Source organism: Callorhinus ursinus, unplaced genomic scaffold, assembly GCF_003265705.2.
Source record: "Callorhinus ursinus isolate GAN/ISIS: 27379988/994484 unplaced genomic scaffold, GSC_fseal_2.0 scaffold37, whole genome shotgun sequence".
Classification (NCBI taxonomy): domain Eukaryota; kingdom Metazoa; phylum Chordata; class Mammalia; order Carnivora; family Otariidae; genus Callorhinus; species Callorhinus ursinus.
In genome coordinates this window covers 15171946-15189875 of record NW_027397099.1, presented here as the reverse complement: position 1 = coordinate 15189875, position 17930 = coordinate 15171946, and the positions used below count along the sequence as shown (strand labels likewise).

General features: G+C 42.2%; 1 protein-coding gene across 4 annotated transcripts in view; it reads right to left on the bottom strand.

Annotated features, from left to right (window-relative positions):
• Positions 1-3432: 3432 nt before the first annotated feature.
• The window catches only part of PSME3IP1 (proteasome activator subunit 3 interacting protein 1), a 33146-nt gene continuing 18648 nt past the window's right edge, over positions 3433-17930 (bottom strand). For all 4 annotated transcript variants that reach the window (XM_073880261.1, XM_025889181.2, XM_073880263.1 and 1 more), the window contains 2 exons: positions 12290-12354; positions 3433-4212 (listed from right to left, as the gene is read on the bottom strand). In XM_073880261.1, coding sequence (XP_073736362.1) covers positions 3995-4212; positions 12290-12354 — 283 coding nt within the window. In that variant the 3' untranslated portion in view covers positions 3433-3994. The remainder of the gene's footprint in view (positions 4213-12289; positions 12355-17930) is intronic.

The following is a 17930-nucleotide window of genomic DNA, read 5'->3' as shown; positions in this document are numbered from 1 at the left end:
TGATTTTCTCTATCAAATGTAGAGAAGGGCTGCTTCACAGGGCTTTTTTTTTAGGATGAAAGACACTACAGGCCATAAAAATGGTCCACAAATGTCCCAAACCGGGGCACGTGTGTGGCTCAGGTCATGATCTCAGCGTTCTGGGATCGAGCCCCGAGTCGGGCTCCCTGCTCAGCGGGGAATCTGCTTGTCCCTCTACCCCTCCCCTGCTTGTGTGCTCTCTCTCTCTCAAATAAATAAAATCTTAAAAAAACAAACAAATGTCCCAGACAGTGCCTGGCACACACATAGCAAGCCTCAGTATCGAATGACTGAAACAAATCCACAGAAGGCATAATGATGTGCCTGTTACTGAAATAGCAAGGGTGAAGCCCCGCCAGCAGCTCAGAGTGGTGGCTGTCTCTGGGTTTTGCTGCCCTTCTCTACAAAGCTGTAAGGCTGGACACATTCTGCCTGTCACTGCTGTGACACTCCCATTCTCCTTAAACCATAGCTCCAGCACGTAAGGGAGCAAAATGTCAGCCCCTGCCAGCGTCACTAAGGCATGAATGTGCAACTGGCTTGTGTTCACCCTGTGACTACAAGGATGTTGCCAAGATTCTAGCCTCCCACCAAGCAGAACCTACATTCCACACCATTACGCGTAAGTAGGCTGGGCACGCCAGAAAATCAAGACAACACTCAAGTCCAAATGATGGTGCACTGCCATTAAGCTCTCCTTTTTGTTTTTCTGGAAGGGGCTTAAGACAACAGCTGAGCCATATACCCACGAGTAGGACACCCGAGCCAAGGAACCGGGTGTGCCTAAGCAATTAACATTTAGCTGAGAGGGAAGCATACAGCAGAAGCTGGTGGTTGGAGCTCTGACGACCAGACCAGACCCTTCATCATGTCGACGTTCTAGCTGCAACTGAGGAATGCCAGTAGGACGGGAAGACCTACCATACATCACCACTAACAGAAGCTCTGGACACCCTACCCAGAATGTTACAGGAGAGGCCAGCAGTATCAGGGCTATTGAGGATGGCTACCATTTACTGAACACTCTGAGCCAGATCCCACACCAAGTACCTAATCCAGACTAGCTTTCACCCTCACTAGAAAGTTGGTATCATTATTTCTACTGACCAAGGATGAAACTGAAGCCCCGAGAGGTTAAGGACCTTGCCCCACTGACCCAGCTAGGAAATGTCTGGCTCTAAGCTCCTAATCACTGCAGCATATCCAGGGAAGGGGGAACTAGGCTTAGTTCCCAGGGAGAAGCAGAAGCAATGGGCAGAAGTCTGAAGCAAAAGCAGCTTGTCCTGGGTAGAAAGGAGGTAGCCGGAAGGGAAGAACCCCAGGTGGAGAGTGGAACGAACAAGGATGCAAAGAGCTGGCCCAGGTCACCCCTAGTTAGGGGCCCAACTTCCAGTCTAAGATGCACCTGAAGCCAGCTCTTCTCTCCTCCTGGGTCCTGAGACCAGGGAAGGCATCTGTAAGACTGCCAGGTCGTCTCTGGATCCAGTCACATCAGTCCCCCCTTTTTATACTTGGAAAAATGGATGCTTTCAATTTCACACTTTCTCCCCACCCGAGCGGGTAACAGGGTCCAAAATCAGAAGTGGTTGAGAGGGCGTGGTATGACACAGGCTAGAAAATCCAGACAGAACTGGCAAACAGGCTTTCTCCCTTGCCTGGTTCAAGAATTGCAAGAATACTACCACTCAGGACAATGTAAGCAGGTTTAAAGAAACCCCACCACACACTTTGTCTTTAGCCCTTATTACCTAGTTATAAAACCCCAATTATTTATTCAGGCCCGAGGGCTGCACTTTATGGATTAAAGCAGTCCCTGTTTTTTCTATCCTTCTTTGGGTTGGAACCACACTGTCTACACTAGATGCTTTTCAAGGCTGCTTCCTCTACCGGGGAGACCAGGTCCTGCTCTGCTAGTTACGGTTCTACGGCACGTGTGTCTCCATTCCAGGACTCTACACCAACAGGTACAATGAACACGATGAGATGATCACCACTGACTCTCAGCCTCCCCTGTGACACCACAGACCAGAAATCTCCACCTAAGGAGCCTCAACTTTCTCAACACAATCTAGCTTATAGTAGATGGAGAGGGAGTTGGGAGCACAAGATCTTATTCTCGGACAGGTGCATTAGCTTTCAAGTTAATGTACAGTTTTAATCCCTACAACCTTTTGTCCCTTCTCCCAACAGAGGCCACGAGGTAATAGTAGTGGCTTCTTAAAAGTCAAACCAAAGGGACGCCTGGGTGGCTCAGATGGTTTAGCGTCTGCCTTCGGCTCAGGTCATGATCCCAGGGTCCTGGGATTGAGCCCCTCGTTGGGATCCTGGCTCAGTGGGGAGCCTGCTTCTCCCTCTCCCTCTGCCCCCCACCCCCGCTCGTGCGCTCTTTTGCAAATAAATAAAATCTTAAAAAAAAAAAAAAAGTCAAACCACATAGAGATGGTGCCCCTGACTCCTCGGTCTGCCTCCCGAAATGGTGCGCGCGCTGCAAGGACGACAGCTCAATCGCAGGAACAATGGAGCAGAGAAGCAGAAGGTGCCTACACAGTTTTACCTAAATGTCTTGTCTGTTAGGATGGAGCCGAGGCGCCTGTGCTGACAGTCAGGAACAATTAGCATGGAGCGGTCCTGAAAAGGAGGAAGGATTCACAAGGCATCGCTTATGGGTGAAGGGAAGTCACCATCTGCTAACGGGCACGAGTGTCACTGCATTGGAAGGGGAAAAGCAGTGGGTTGGAGGAGAGCCAGGGGCCTCTCTGCCCACATTAAAAATGAGTAGCTGCTCTGCCTGCCAGCATCACAGTGTCAACACATTCTGTGTGTGTCTCTCTCCATCTCACACCCAAAGAAGTAGAAACAATTGACGTAGGAACCCAGGGGAAGAGAGAACTGTACAGACTCATTCTCCTGGAGCAGGGGAGCCTACAGATTTGTTTGTTTTTCAAGCCCATGCCTCCCCCTAACCTCATCTCTCTCCATCCCGGAGGGAGAGCGTCTGCCTCCTTTAGGAGACAGAGGTCTTGGCTGCTCACAGTCTTGAAGCTGCCCTGTGCAGGAAGAGAGAGGAGGCAAGGACAGGGCAGCACCTTTAGGCCAGAAAGAGCTTGCACAGTTAGAAGCCTCAACTATAGCATACTGACCAGAGAGGGGCGTCAACAGAGCACAGAGTGGTCGGAATATGCAGGTGTGTCCCACTGGTTGGCACTCAGAATTCCAGAAGCTGCTAGAAATAAGTCATCTCGTCTACATACCTACCCGCACTTCTGCTTTCTGGCCATGATGAAATAGGCCCATGTTCATTTCTCTAAGGTTTAGGGTCTTAAATGGCGCTGGATGGAGGGAGAAGGAGGAAGGAGGAATACGGAAAAACTCCACAATGAGTGATGAGCGCTAAGCGACACCCCCAGAAGATGTAGTTTATAATCTTTACTTAGTCACACAACATCAAGAATCCGTTAGTTGCAAGGGAGTGCAGCAGTCCATCACCTGGGCCCTCCTCCCCCCAGGCCCCCAACATGCACCCCCACGCAGTACAACCACACGGTGTGTTCTGCTGGAAGAGAAGGTATAGATGATACCTGTCCCGCAACTGCCCTTGCTTCTCTGTGCTGTTGGGAAAGGAAACAAAGGAGAAAACAAGAAAGCAACGGCATCCAGACACTCTGCGTCCCAGTGGGTGCCTGTCTTCCCAGGGCATTTCCAGGGGAATCTCTGCGGAGCCGCGGCCCCCGCCCCACCATGGCGGCGGGACAGGTCTGGACATCTGCACTGGAGTGGAAAGAGAGACCAAACACAAGGGGGGCCACAAGTGAATTCTGGCACATTTTTAGATGAGGCTAAGAATGTCACGGTGTGCACAGGAAGCGGGCAAAGGAGTTCTGAGGGAGCTGGTGCCCGGAGTTGGAACAAACCGTCCGGCCTACTCTTGGGCAGGAGCTCTGGCGGGGTCGGGGTGGGAGGGGGGACACGGGAGCTACGGAGCCTCGAGGAAGGTGTTGGTTCGGAAGATGGAGGAGACGATCTTGCCGGTGGCGTTGATCGTGCCTTCGCTGTCGGAGCTGGACTCGGAGTCGCTGCTCCCGGAGTAGGCACCCAAGCCCGGGAGGATGCCGATGCAGACCGCCGCGGAGGGACAGTGGATGGAAGGGGCGCTCAGGGACGTGCTGCCGAGAGACATGCAGGATGGGGCTTCTGCAAGACAGGAGGAAGGGCCGTGACTTCACCTCCTTTCCCGGAGCTGACGGGTGCTGGCCACGGCACTGGGCACTGTGCCCCAGGCTTTACCATGAAGCCCCAACCACCCTATGCAGTCAGCACCACCGGCACCTGCATCCGACAGCTGTGTTCCTTTTTTACTGTTGACAAAACTGACACCACGCTCAGAGAACATTTTAAGATGGTGCAGAATGTGACCAAGTAGGCAGGGCTCTTTTCGCCCTGGGAAACCCAGAGCCACGGCACCTCAGTGATGGAAAGCCTCAATCTAGGAAACGTGTAGGAAACGTGGGGACTTGAGGGTGAGAAGAAAAGTTAAGAACTCTACTCCACCCCTCTCATTGCCTCTAAATATTTCCAGCCTCAATGAATCTCTACAACAACCTGATATGTAGGTATCCCCCATTTTACTGATGAGGGGGGGTCAAACGACTAGGCCAAGGTTAAAGGCCACTGAGAGTAAAAAATGTTAAACCAAATCTGAATCAAAAAACTGGGACGATTGGGTGGCTCAGTCGGTTAAGCATCCAACTCTTTGTTTTGGCTCAGGTCATGAGATCGAGCCCGCCAGGCTCCGAGCTGGGAATGGAGCCTGCTTAGGATCCTCTCTCTCTGGGCACCTGGGTGGCTCAGTCGTTAAGCATCTGCCTTTGGCTCGGGTCATGATCCCAGGGTCCTGGGATTGAGCCTCGCATCGGGCTCCCTGCTCAGAGGGGAGTCTGCTTCTCCCTCTCCTGCCCCCCCCTCTTCTCCACCCCCCTCCCACTCATGCATGTATGCTCTAATAATAATAATAATAATAATAATAATAATAATAATAATGATGTACTAAAACAATACCAGAGCTCACTGTAGGGTAAGGGTTGGAGTTCAAACCTGTCTCAGGCTGACAAGCATGTATCTTTCTAGGCTTTTGCCTTAACAAGCCCCTAACGAAATGTGAAAAGGATACATGGTTCCAAGTATATGAAGTCAGGAGTAAGTCAAAAATACCACTGAGAAACGAAAAGAGATCTCCAGCGGCCAATACACAGAGTTCAGGAGCTCAGTGTATTCGCTTGTCTTACAGGAAGTTCTAATAGGGGAAGAGAAGCTGCTGAAGAAAGGCAGCAGTGAAACACGGAGACACAGACAAGTGACATGAGAGGTGACACTGCTCACAGAGATGGTGACGAGACTACAGGAAAGCAGAGGCAGATAGATGCAACAGATATCACAAAAGCAGACTTCTTTGGGATATAAAGAGTTTTTCCAAAACCAACCAACCAACCACTGAACAGAAAAGGGGACAGAGGTGCCTGGGTGGCTGTCGGTTGAGTGTCCAACTTGTGATTTTGGCTCAGGTCACGATCTTGGGGTCATGAGATCAAGTCCTACGTTGGGTTCCATGCTCAGCAAGGAGTCTGCTTGAGGACTCTCCCTCTCCCTCTGGTCCTCCCCCCGTGCTCACTTGTGCTCTCTCTAAAATAAACAACTTTAAAAAGAAGTGGTCAGGGGCACCTGGGTGGCTCAGTCGTTAAGCGTCTGCCTTCGGCTCAGGTCATGATCCCAGGGTCCTGGGATCGAGCCCCGCATCGGGCTCCCTGCTCCGCGGGAAGCCTGCTTCTCCCTCTCCCACTCCCCCTGCTTGTGTTCCCTCTCTCACTGTCTCTCTGTCAGATAAATAAAAAAAATCTTAAAAAAAAAAAAAAAAGTGGACAGAAAAAGAACAAATGGAATTTAAACTTGGGAGAATAGGGGCGCCTGGGTGGCTCAGTTGGTTAAGGCATCTGCCTTCGGCTCAGGTCATGATCCCTAGGATCAAGCCCCACATCTGGCTCCCAGCTCAGCAGGGAGCCTGCTTCTCCCTCTCCTCTCTGCTTGTGCACTCTCTCTCCTTCTCTCTCTCAGATAAACAAAATCTTAAAAAAAAAAAAGTATGATTTGGTTTAAAAAAAAAAAAAACCTGCTATCTTATAAGGGTATGAACCATTTACTCAGAAAAATAATTAATGTGAAGCTGTTCAGTGAGATGTCATTTTATTAAGTATTTCAAGGGTGAACTGAATTTTAGGCTCTATCTTAGATACAAAAGGAAGATTGAGTTCCGAGTACCTGCGTAAGACTAGAGCCGGCCTAAGGGAAGGGTGGAAGCCAGCCACAGAAATAAAACCAAGGAGGGGCGCCTGGGTGGCTCAGTCAGTTAAGCATCTGGCTCTTGATTTCAGCTCAGATCATGATCTCAGGGGTCATGAGACTGAGTCCTGCACTCACCGGTGACTCTGCTTGAAAGTCTCTCTCCCCACCCCAAATGAATAAATAAATCTAAAGAAAGAAAGAGGAAGGAAGCAAGGAAGGAAGAAAGGGGAGGGGGAAAGGGAGGGAGAGGGGCGGGGGGAGGGGCAACGGGAAGGGGAGGGGGAGGGGAAGGGAGGAAAAGGAAGGAAAGAAAGGAAAGGGAAGGAAAGGAAAGAAAGAAAGGAAGAACGAAATGAAACCAAGGAATGTGGACCATGGTGGCATCAGCAGTTTAAGCCAAAAGACCAAATCTCTCGATTATCTAGGTTTCAAGAAAGAAAAGAGACTGCAATTCTGACAAATTTCATTCCAAAAATAGTTACACTGTCCAAAGAGAACAAAATGGTGCCCTCTGATCTCACCCATTTGGTGAAGTTCCTGCCAACTTCTGCATTTGCAGGACCACGTTGTCATACCAAATTAACACCGAAAATTACTAATAGAGAATGTCCTTGGGATTCAAAGAGATGCGTGACTTGAGAGTCAATGGGGCCAACTGTGCATTCATTCATTGGCTCTGCTTGGAGCTTAAGTCCAGAGCCTCCAGTGGGAGAAACCTGAATCTCCATTTCGGTTACAGAGCTACCTTCTGGGAGGACGAAAGGGGCAAAGCCTTCTACTGCCAAGGACAAGACTCTCAAGCAAGCTTTCAGGGGTATTCTTCCTGTGGGGCCTTAGCTTCTAGCAAAAGAGGGTATTTCATGCCCAGCTCTAAGAATGCTACTGTGAGAATGGAGTGGGGGAGGACAAAGGGATTAAGAAAGGTGGCTCTGAAACGTGTCTACCTGAGATAGTTTTAAAAAGCCACACAAGTTTTCCTTTCTACTGACTGATGCGAATAGTTCCTACAAGGGAATAAGCACCAGATACAGGGCTACTAGTTAACTAGATGAAGTATGTTTAAGATTTCTGTAAAGTTTTATATACCTATGTGTATACACACACAATATATACGTAATCCTATTTAAGCAGCCAATTTAGCAAGTTTCCTATATATTAAAAAGATATCAGTGAAATGGAGCTCCTACACTGCTGATGAGAATGTAAACTGGGATAACTTCTTTGCAGGGCAATTTTGCAACATTTATCTGAATTACAAATTTATATCCTCTCTGTCCCAATAATTCCTTTAAGTATCTACCCTAATATAGCATGAATGTGACAAATGATACATGTACAAAGTTATTTAATGAAACCTCGTACCAGAGAAAAAATGGAAACAATCTAAACGTTCATCATAAAAAGCAGGATGGAGCACCTGGGTGGCTCAGTTGGTTAAGCATCTGACTCTTGATTTTGGCTCAGGTCATGATCTCAGGGTTGTGAGACAGATCCCTGCACCGGGCCCCATGCTCAGCGGGGAATCTGCTTGAGATTCTCTCTCTCTCCCTCTCCCTCTGTCCCTACCCCAACTTGTGTGTGTGAGCTCTCTAAAATAAATAAATCTTTATTTAAAAAATTGGATAAATATACTATGGTGCAACCAAATAATGGAATACTATATAGTCTTAAAAAAGAATGAAGCTCTTTGTGTACAGATATGTAAGGATCCCCAAAGTACATGTGAATTAAGCAATGAATAGAAGAGTATATTAATTAAAATAACAATGCTGATGATGATAGGGAGCACAAACCAACATATGAAGTATTCTTGCCAAAAAATCAACTTGAATTGACTGAGCTCTAGATCTAATTACCATTTTACAGGAAACAGAGGAATAAAGGAACACCATAGAGACACAATCAGCAAAATCTAGAGTATGGGAAACTCACAAGACAAAGACCCAGTTTCTTCACAAAAACAAAGGAAACAAAAAAATAAATACAAAAGAACTTATAGGTCAAATGCAACTTAAAAGACATAATAGCCTATTGTAAAGATGCCGTATGATGGCAATATTCTCAGACTGATCTACAGATTCAAGCGATGCCTATCAAAATCCCAACTGCCTTTTTTATTGAAATTGATAAGTTGATCCCAAAATTCATATGGATTTGCAAGAGACCTCAGATAACCAAAATGATCTTGAAAGAGAACAAATTTGGAGAACTCACACTTCCCAATTTCAGAACTTGCTACAAGGCTATAGTGATCAAGACTGTGTGCTAATGGCATAAGGATAGACATACAGATCAATGGAAGAGGAGAGTCCAGAAATAAACCCATACATGTTAGATAACTGATTTTTAGCAAAAATGCCATGACAATTCAGTCTGGTAAAAACAGTCTTTTCAACAAATGGTGCAGACCAACTGGATATACACACAGAATGAAAATGCATCCCTACTTCAAACCACAAACAAAAAATAACTCAAAATGGATCAAAGACCAAAATGTAAGAGCTAAAACCATAAAACTTTTAGAAGAAAACATACATCTAAGTTTTCATGACCATGGGTTAGGCAATGGTTTCTTAGATATGACACCTAAAGCATAAGCAAGCCAAAGAAAAAATAGATTAAATTAGATGTCCTCAAAATTTAAAAATTTTGTGCTCCAAAGGACTCTATCAAAGAAAATGAAACCCACAGTAAGGAAGACAATATTTGTAAATCATATATCTGACAAATGTCTAATATCCAGAATATATAAAGAATTCTTACAACTCAACATTAAAAAGTAACCCAATTTAAAAATAGGGTCAGGATTTGAGTAAATATTTCTCCAAAGAAGATATACAAATGACCAGTAAGTACATAATGCCATCATCATTAGTCATTAGGGAAATGAAATATCACTTCACACCCACAAAAATGAACAGAATAAAAAAGAAAATAGCAAGTGTTGATAAGGATGTAAAGGGACGCCTGGGTGGCTCAGTGGGTTGGGGGTCTGCCTTTGGCTCGGGTCCTGATCTCAGGGTCCTGGGATTGAGCCCTACATCGGGCTCCCTGCTGAGCAGAGAGTGCTTCTCCCTCTCCCTCTGCCCCTCCCCCCTGCTCTCCTCCTCTTTCTCCCTTGTGCTCTCTCTCAAATAAATATTTTTTAAAAAAGGATATAAAGAAACTGGAACCTTTCTATATTGCTGATAGAACGTAAAAATGATGCAGCTGCGTGAGAAAACAATTTGGCAATTCCTCAAAAAGTCAACCATATAGAGTTACCATATGACCTAGAAATGCCATTCCTACGTATATACCCAAGAGAACTGAAAATAGTTGTTCACACAAAAATTTGTACACGAATGTTCACAGCAGCATCATTCAGAAGAGCCAAAAAGCGTGAACAACCCAAATGCCGATCAACGGATGACTGGACAAACAAAATGCAGCATACCATTCAATGGAAGATCATTCAGCTGTAAAAAGTACCAAAACATGTTACAACATGGATGACCTTTGTAAAGTGAAAAGGTTAAATGAAAAGAAGCTAGAGGGCGCCTGGGTGGCTCAGTTGGTTAAGTGACTGCCTTCAGCTCAGGTCACGATCCTGGAGTCCCGGGATCGAGTCCCACATCAGGCTCCCTACTCAGCGGGGGGTCTGCTTCTCCCTCTGACCCTCTTCCCTCTCATGCTCTCTCATTCTCTCTCTCTCTCTCAAATAATCTTTAAAAAAAAAAAAAAAAAGAAAAGAAGCTAGACACAAAAAAACCACATACTGCATGATTTCATTTATATGAAATGTCCAGAAAAGGCAAATCCATAGAGAAAAGTAGAAGAGTGGTTGCCAGTGGCTGGGGAGAGGGAAGAATGGGGAGTAACTGTTAAGGGGTATGGGGCCCCTTTTTGGGGTGATGAAAATGTTTTGGAATTAAATAGTGGTGATGAATACACATTCCTGGAAACATACTAAAAACCACTGAATTGTGTCCTTTAAAAGAATGAATTTTATGGTCCATCTCAGTATTTTTTTAAAAGCCATATAGGGCAAATACAATGTATGTCTGATCCTCGCTTGAATCCTGATTTTTAAAAAATTGTCAAGAAAAAAATATTATGAGAAAACTGGGGAAAATGAATACTAATTTGCTATCTGATAATATTTAGAAATTATTGTAATTATTTTAGGTGTGATAATGGTATTGTAATCTTGTTAAAAAACAAAGAACTCTTATTTTTTAGGGATAAAGAAGAATTATTGACAAAACAATATAATGTCTGGTATTTGCCTCAAAACACTACAGTTGAGAAGGTATAAATAAGATTGGACAAGTGTTAAAAATTGTTGAAGCTACATGATGGGGTTCATTATTCTATTATCTCAACGTTTGAATATGTTTTAAGTTGCCTATAATAAGATATTTTTTATTTTTAAAAGAATATATTTATAATTGCTTGTATATACATACAATAGCTCTGGATATATGCAAAAGAAATGTATAATACTGTTTCCCTCTCAGAAGAACTAGATGGAAGAGGATATATAATGTTGAAAGGGGACTCTTCACTCAATGTGCTTTTTAAAAGTAAATTCTAGGGGTGCCTGGGTGGCTCAGTCAGTTAAGCCTCTGACTCTTGATTTCAGCTCAGGTCATGATCTCAGGGTTTGAGATTGAGCCCCGAGTTGGGCTCCACACCCAGATTGTCTCTCTGCTCTCTGCTTAAGATTGTCTCTCTCCCTCTCCCTCTGCCCCTCCTAGGCCCCCCTTAAAAAAAAAAAAGTAAATTCTAAGAGCAAAAAGTTATCAGCATCAGCCCACCATTACCAATGCTCAGCATATTTTTTTAAAGATTTAATTTATTTATTTGACACAGAGAGAGAGAGAGATCACAGGGAGGGGGGGGGCAGGGGGAGGAGGAGAAGCAGGCTCCCGGCCAAGCAGTTAGCCTGATGCAGGGCTCGATCCCAGGACCCTAGGATCATGACCTGAGCCGAAGGCAGATGCTTAACCAACTGAGCCACCCAGGTGCCCCTCAGCAGATATATATAGATATATATATAGATATATATATATTTAAGATTTTATTTATTTATTTGACGAGAGAGAGAGAGCGAGCGAGCAGAGACAGGGGGAGCAGCAGGCAGAGGGAGAGGGAGAAGCAGGCTCCCCGCCGAACAGGGAGCCCGATGCGGGACTCGATCCCTGGACCCTAGGATCATGACCTGAGCCGAAGGCAGCTGCTTAACCAACTGAGCCACCCGGGCGCCCCTCTTGTTTTCATTTTTTAAAGTTTTTATTTAAATTCCAGTTACTTGGCAGATATATTATTTTTAACTATCCATTAGTTTTTGGAGAGACATAAATGTGAGCCCTGTTTTATAGATGACCCATTGAGTTTAGCAAAGCATCTCAATCACACAGGGAGTCCCAGGTAGAACTAAAAACACTCCTGAATTTCTCATCCCTGATCCAGCCCTCAGGAACACTCACCTTCACTTACAACTCTGTGCCACTTAATACAGTGCCAGATTTGATTGCATACAAGTAACCACCATAGAAAGTATACTTCTGGAGACTGTTATTAGGCTTCTAGCCTCAATCCAATCAAACATCAGCAAGAGCCAGGCATTCTACCTCTCACTGGTAGCCAGCCAGGTGAAATCAAGAAACTTGACATTTGGGGGAGACTGAGAAAAACCCTTTGTGAGCAGAAGTGATATGACAAGGGCTTTGTCTATGTAAGCACTTCTGGGGGATCACAATTGTCATCTATCAATTCCACTGGTTTCTAACATACTGGTTGGCAGGGCAGCTGATATACTCGGGTATAAATCCTGCTTGGTAGAAAAAGGCTTGCTTAGAGATCCATGCATTCCTTCATAGATAGAATGCAGTCCACCCCTGTACTATGGCTCATGTGTATTATGAATAGTGAAATGGAAGCTGCCACCTACCTTGACTCTTGTCATCTGGGTCAGGGTCCGATTTCAGTCTTTTCACACTGTTGCCACTCTCTGAGCTGTAACAAAAAATATGGTAATTTGAGCTATGTCCAATCTTGGGGATTAAAACTTTTGAAATCAGGAGCTCCAATAACCATTTGTATTTTAGGTAGCCTCAAAGAACTGGGGTGGTCTGAAATGAAAAGTCTTCATTTCAGGTTCTTAATCTCCTTCCAATTACGTTATTGTTATAAAGACAACTTAAACCCCTGGCCAGTTCAAGGAATGGAGCACTTTATCTTCAAGCATCACCTAAACTTCAGATTCTTTGTTGTCCTTATTATTCATCTTGGTTAGAACCAAAGATGGGTTGCAGGACTACCTGGACACATTCACACATGACAAAAATTTAGTTAAGTTCTTAAAGATTAAAGGAAATCTCTTCTTTAGTGACATGCTAGAGATTCTGAAAGTCACCCAAAATACCTTCACTGAAAGAATGTCAAAAGAATGTACTTCTCCTGCTGTGTAGCTTAGAGAAGGCATAACCATACCTCCAGCTCTACCATTACTGCTAATATTTAGGGCAGTCAAAAAAAGAAAAAAAGCAAGCACTTCAACAAGGAAAGAAATGATCTCAGAAAGAAGGCCGTAATCACAGAAGGAAGGGTTAGTGAACAAAGAAACCGGCAAATACAATCTAATTTGTGTGTTAAACATGACCATACTAAAGTTCTGGGCAGTAGCAGCATGTAAGGAAGACGTGATTATAGCTCAAAGTTCTAAGGTCCATGTATAATTTTGTAGGAAAGTAAGACAGCTATTTAACTTTAGGTTTTGCTAAGTATTTCTGGTAAGTTGCAAGTTTAGCCACCAAAACCAGAAAACACAAATCCAAACAGACGAACAAAAGATTTTAAAATCATAATTTTTAAAGAACAGGAGGAAAAAAATATTTTTAAAGTAAAAATACAATTAAGATAGCAGAAACCATACCAAAAATCCTAAAAAATCTAAGCCTACCTATAAAACGAGATTAACAGCCTAAATTTAAAATCAGCTATTTATGAGACACGCCAAAAAAGTTAACAAAAACAAACAACTTAAGACCCAGAAAGACTGAAAGCAAAAGAACAGCAAGAGTTACCAAGGCAAATACTAACCCAAAGAAGGTTGAGCTACCTATTATAATATTAGGGAAACAGAATTTAAGAACAAAAACGTTACAAGAGATAAAGTAGGTTAGTTTATAATGAAACAAAGTTTAATTCACTGAAGAAATAATAATTCTGAACATGTATGCTTCTAATTAGAGAGCTTAAAATAAATATTCAACAGAACTCTGAAGAAAAAGAAAACATCACTATAATGGGAGATTTCAAAATACTCAAGTACTGACAGAGCAAGCAAAGATATAAAAACACATAAAATTTAAACAATAAAATTAACAAACTTCTTTGGTTTGTACCTACACAGAACCCAGAATAATTACAAACATGATTCTCCTCAAGCTCACTTTGAACATTCACAAAAATTAACCTCAGGAATAGGTCACAAAGCGAGTTTAAAGCAATTTCAAAATCAGTACCTATAAACCACAATTAAGGTAGAAAACAACAAAAGACAAATATATCACAGACTCTAAGACACGACCGATTATAAGGTGTTAAAATGTGGGGGGAAGGTTCATCTTAGAACCTATGAAATATAGTTAAGCTATCTCAATATGTTTGGAAACTTTAAAAACTGTTTCTAATTTAGGAGTCAAAGAAGAAATCATAATGGATATTTAAAAATATTTAGTTGGAAATACAAAATTGTATACAGTAAAAGCTGAGGAAGAATTACAGTTTTAGTTGTCTCTAATTGAAAAGAAAAGAGGAAAATTGATTAGCTAGGTATCTGACACTCATTTGTAACAGAAATTATAAAAGAATAAACTTGAGGGAAGTAAAGAACATCCCAAAGAAAGAAGGTAGGAGAAATGAAGAAACTAGCCAAAATAAGAAGAATAATCCATCAATAATTGGGATGAAAAAGGGGACAATTATAGATACAGCAGCAATCAGAAAAATAAAAAATACTAACAACTTTAGCAAATGCATTTGAAACAAGACAAAATGGACAAATTCCCAGAAAATATAACTAAATAAAACAGACTCAAAAAAAACCATGAAGAAACTTAAATAACCCTATAATCACAAATTTTAAAAAGCAAGACCAAAATGATTATATAGAGGAGTTCTACCAAATTTTCACAAAACAGAACATTACCATCTTATACAAACTCCTCCAGAGAACAGAAGAAGACAGAACACTCCCTAAATCCTTCTATGAAGCTACTTTTAAACTTCATATCAAAATCAGAAAAAGTGGGGGTGGGGAGAAACAGACCAAGTCTTACTTATGAACACAGATCTAACAACCTATACAAAATATTAGCAAACCAAACCAGTGCAGTTAAAAATAATTATAATACAGCACAGCATAGGGAATATAGTTAATAGGATTGTAATGTTTGGTAACTACACTTATAGTGAGCACTGAGTAATGTACAGAATTGTTGAATCATTATGTTGTACATCTGAAACTAATAACACTGTATGTTAATTATACTTCAATTAAAAAAAAATTTAAATACATCACAGCCAAGCTAGTTTTATCACAGGAATACATTAGAAAAATCCTTAAACTTAATTTTTCACCATAACAGAATAAAAAAAAAATTTCATCAATTCAAAAACAAAAAAATTGACAAAATTTAACAATTTGTGGCTACAAAAAAACCTTATCAAACTAAGAACATAACTTCCTTAAACTGCTAAAAGTTATCTAAAAAAAAAACAATAAATACTATTCTTAATGATGAAAAGTTATAAATGTTCTGTTTAAAACAAGGATGTGCATAGTCATTGTTTCCAACATTTTATTGGTGATCATTGCTTGGTGCAGTAAGAACGAAAAAAAAAACAAAGAAATCACGGGCGCCTGGGTGGCTCAGTCGGTTAAGCATCTGCCTTCAGCTCGTGATCCCAGGGTCCTGGAATCAAGCCCTGCATCAGGCTCCCTGCTCAGTGGGGAGTCTGCTTCTCTCTCTCCCGTTCCCTCTGTGTTCTCTATCAAATAAATAAACAAAATCTTTAAAAAAAAATTAAAAGGTATAAGAGAATAAAGCTGTCATTATTCACAGATAGTGACTCTCTACACAGAAATTTCAAAGGAATCCACTAATAAAAGTAAGAGTTATCAAAGAGTATTGTTAAGGTTAGTAAGAGCTGAGTGGCTAGATGTAAATACTCCAAAATCAATTGCACTTTTACAAACCAACAACAACAACAAAAAAATCTAAAACACCTAGGAATAAATCTAACAAAAGATATGCACAACCTTTTGGAAAAAATCTGTTAAGACTTTACTGAATGACATTAAAGAAACAAATAAATGTAGATATATGCCATGTGTAGAAAGACTCACATCCGCAAAGATCTGTTCTCTCCATAAATTTATCAAGCCATTTAGTAAGATTCCAATAAACTTAAAGAACTTAATCTAAAATTTAATCTAAATCTAAAATTTAAATGTATCTAAATCTAAAATGTATATGGAAGAACGAAGTGGCCAAAAGTAGACAAGACACCCCTAAGAAAAATATAAGTGGACTTGTCCTACCAGATACCAAGATTTTTTATACAGCTACCATAATTACACAGAGTGGTACTGGTCCAACAGATCCAAGGAACAGAAAACAAGGAACTCCCAAACAAACCCATGGATCTCGGGAACTTGTTTTAAGACAGAGGTGATACTGAAGGTCACTGGGGAAAGGTAGAAATATTTAGTAAATGTTGCCAGAAAATAAGCTTCTGGGGCCCTGGGTGGCTCAGCTGGTTAAACATCCGACTCCTGATCTCAGCTCAGGTCTTGATCTCAGAGTTGTGAGTTTGAGACCCACATTGGGCTCCATGCTGGGAGTGGAGCCTACTTAAAAAACAAAACAAAAACAAAAAACTGACCACCTTAAAATCACATATATTTGACCACCTTAAAATTAATTAAAGTAAAAAGAAAAGCTATAAACTGTGGGGGAAAAAGTGAGAACCATATTTAAAAAAATAAACCTACGAATTATTAAGAAAAATACAAATAAAAAAAAAAAGGAAAGAAAAAAAGAAAAATACAAATAACCCAGTAGAAAAATGGCAAAATATATGAACAGACCTTCCACATAATAGGACACATGAATGGCAAATCAACATATAAAATAGGTCAGTTAACAGGAAATGCAAATTAAGACCACAAGGAGACAGTATTTTACAAAATCACTATGTATCACTGTATCTGTGCTGTCCAGTAGGGCAGCAATTAGCCACATTAACACTTGAAATGTGACTAGTGTGGCTAAGGACCTGGATTTTAAATTTAAGTTCTAATTAATTTAAATTTAGATAGCCATAGGTGGCCAAGGGCTACCATACTGGATGGGAGAGCTCTGGAGAAACATTTGCACATATATATAAGCATGCCCTAAACCTCTTGACACCATTTGTCCTAGTTCAAACATGCATCCACAAGAGAACAGACATATTTTGGTATCTCATATAAAGCACCGTTATACGGCAAGGAAAATGAATGAATTACAGCTATACATACACGTGAATACACACACAAAATTGTTTCAATCACAGAAACAATTTGAGTGAAAAACCAAATTTGTAGATCATATACAGAATGAAACCATTTTTATAAAGTTCAAAACCAAGGAAGCTATTAATACTGTTTAGGGATACCTATATAGGTAGCCAAAACCAAACCAAACACAAACGACCCCACACACACACACCCCGAAACTCCTAAAAGTAAAGACATGCAGAAGAATGATCAAGCAGATTTGGAAGCATGGGGTGAGGATGGCAGGCAGAGAGAGCACAGAGGTAGGCTCAGTCATGTTGATCGTGTCCTAAGCACACACCAGGCATCAGACTTTCTTTCACAAGCACCAGAATCATCCATGCAACTTGAAAGATTAGACTCTAAGACCTCACTTCAAGCTTAATGAATCAGAATTAGTGAGAGGCCTAGAATCCACATTAACAAAGTCCTGGGTGATTCTATTAAACCCAGGCCTGGTTAGATGAGGAACGCCTGCCCCAGGAGACTCATTTAGCATCTTGCCACACAAAACGACAATAAATGATGATCTAATAAAAGGTGAGCTAAGGACTAAGTAAGGGAGGCAGTTATAACGTCCATTCTGCTAGCAGCTGACACTGCTGAGAAGTATCTAAGTGCCCACCTAGAGAGCCCTTTCTTGGTGAAGTCCAATAGAACTGACCCAGGACCAAATCCTGAAAGACACTGGGCCAGGCATGAAAGCTTCTGTGAACTTAGAATAGGGGCACCTGGGGTGGCTCAGTCAGTTAAGTGTCTGACTTGATTTCAGCTCAGGTCATGGTCTCAGGGTTGAGAGATGGAGCCCCGCATCGGGCTCCCCGCTGGGCGTGGAGCCTGCTTAACATTCTCCCTCCCCCTGCTTCTCCCTCTGCCCACCACCCCCCACCCCAAAATAACTTGAAAGGAATAATCCATGGCTCACGTAACTGGCCGTTTTCAGGTTAGTGCTACTCCTCCCCTCCACTGCTAAACCATGACAACA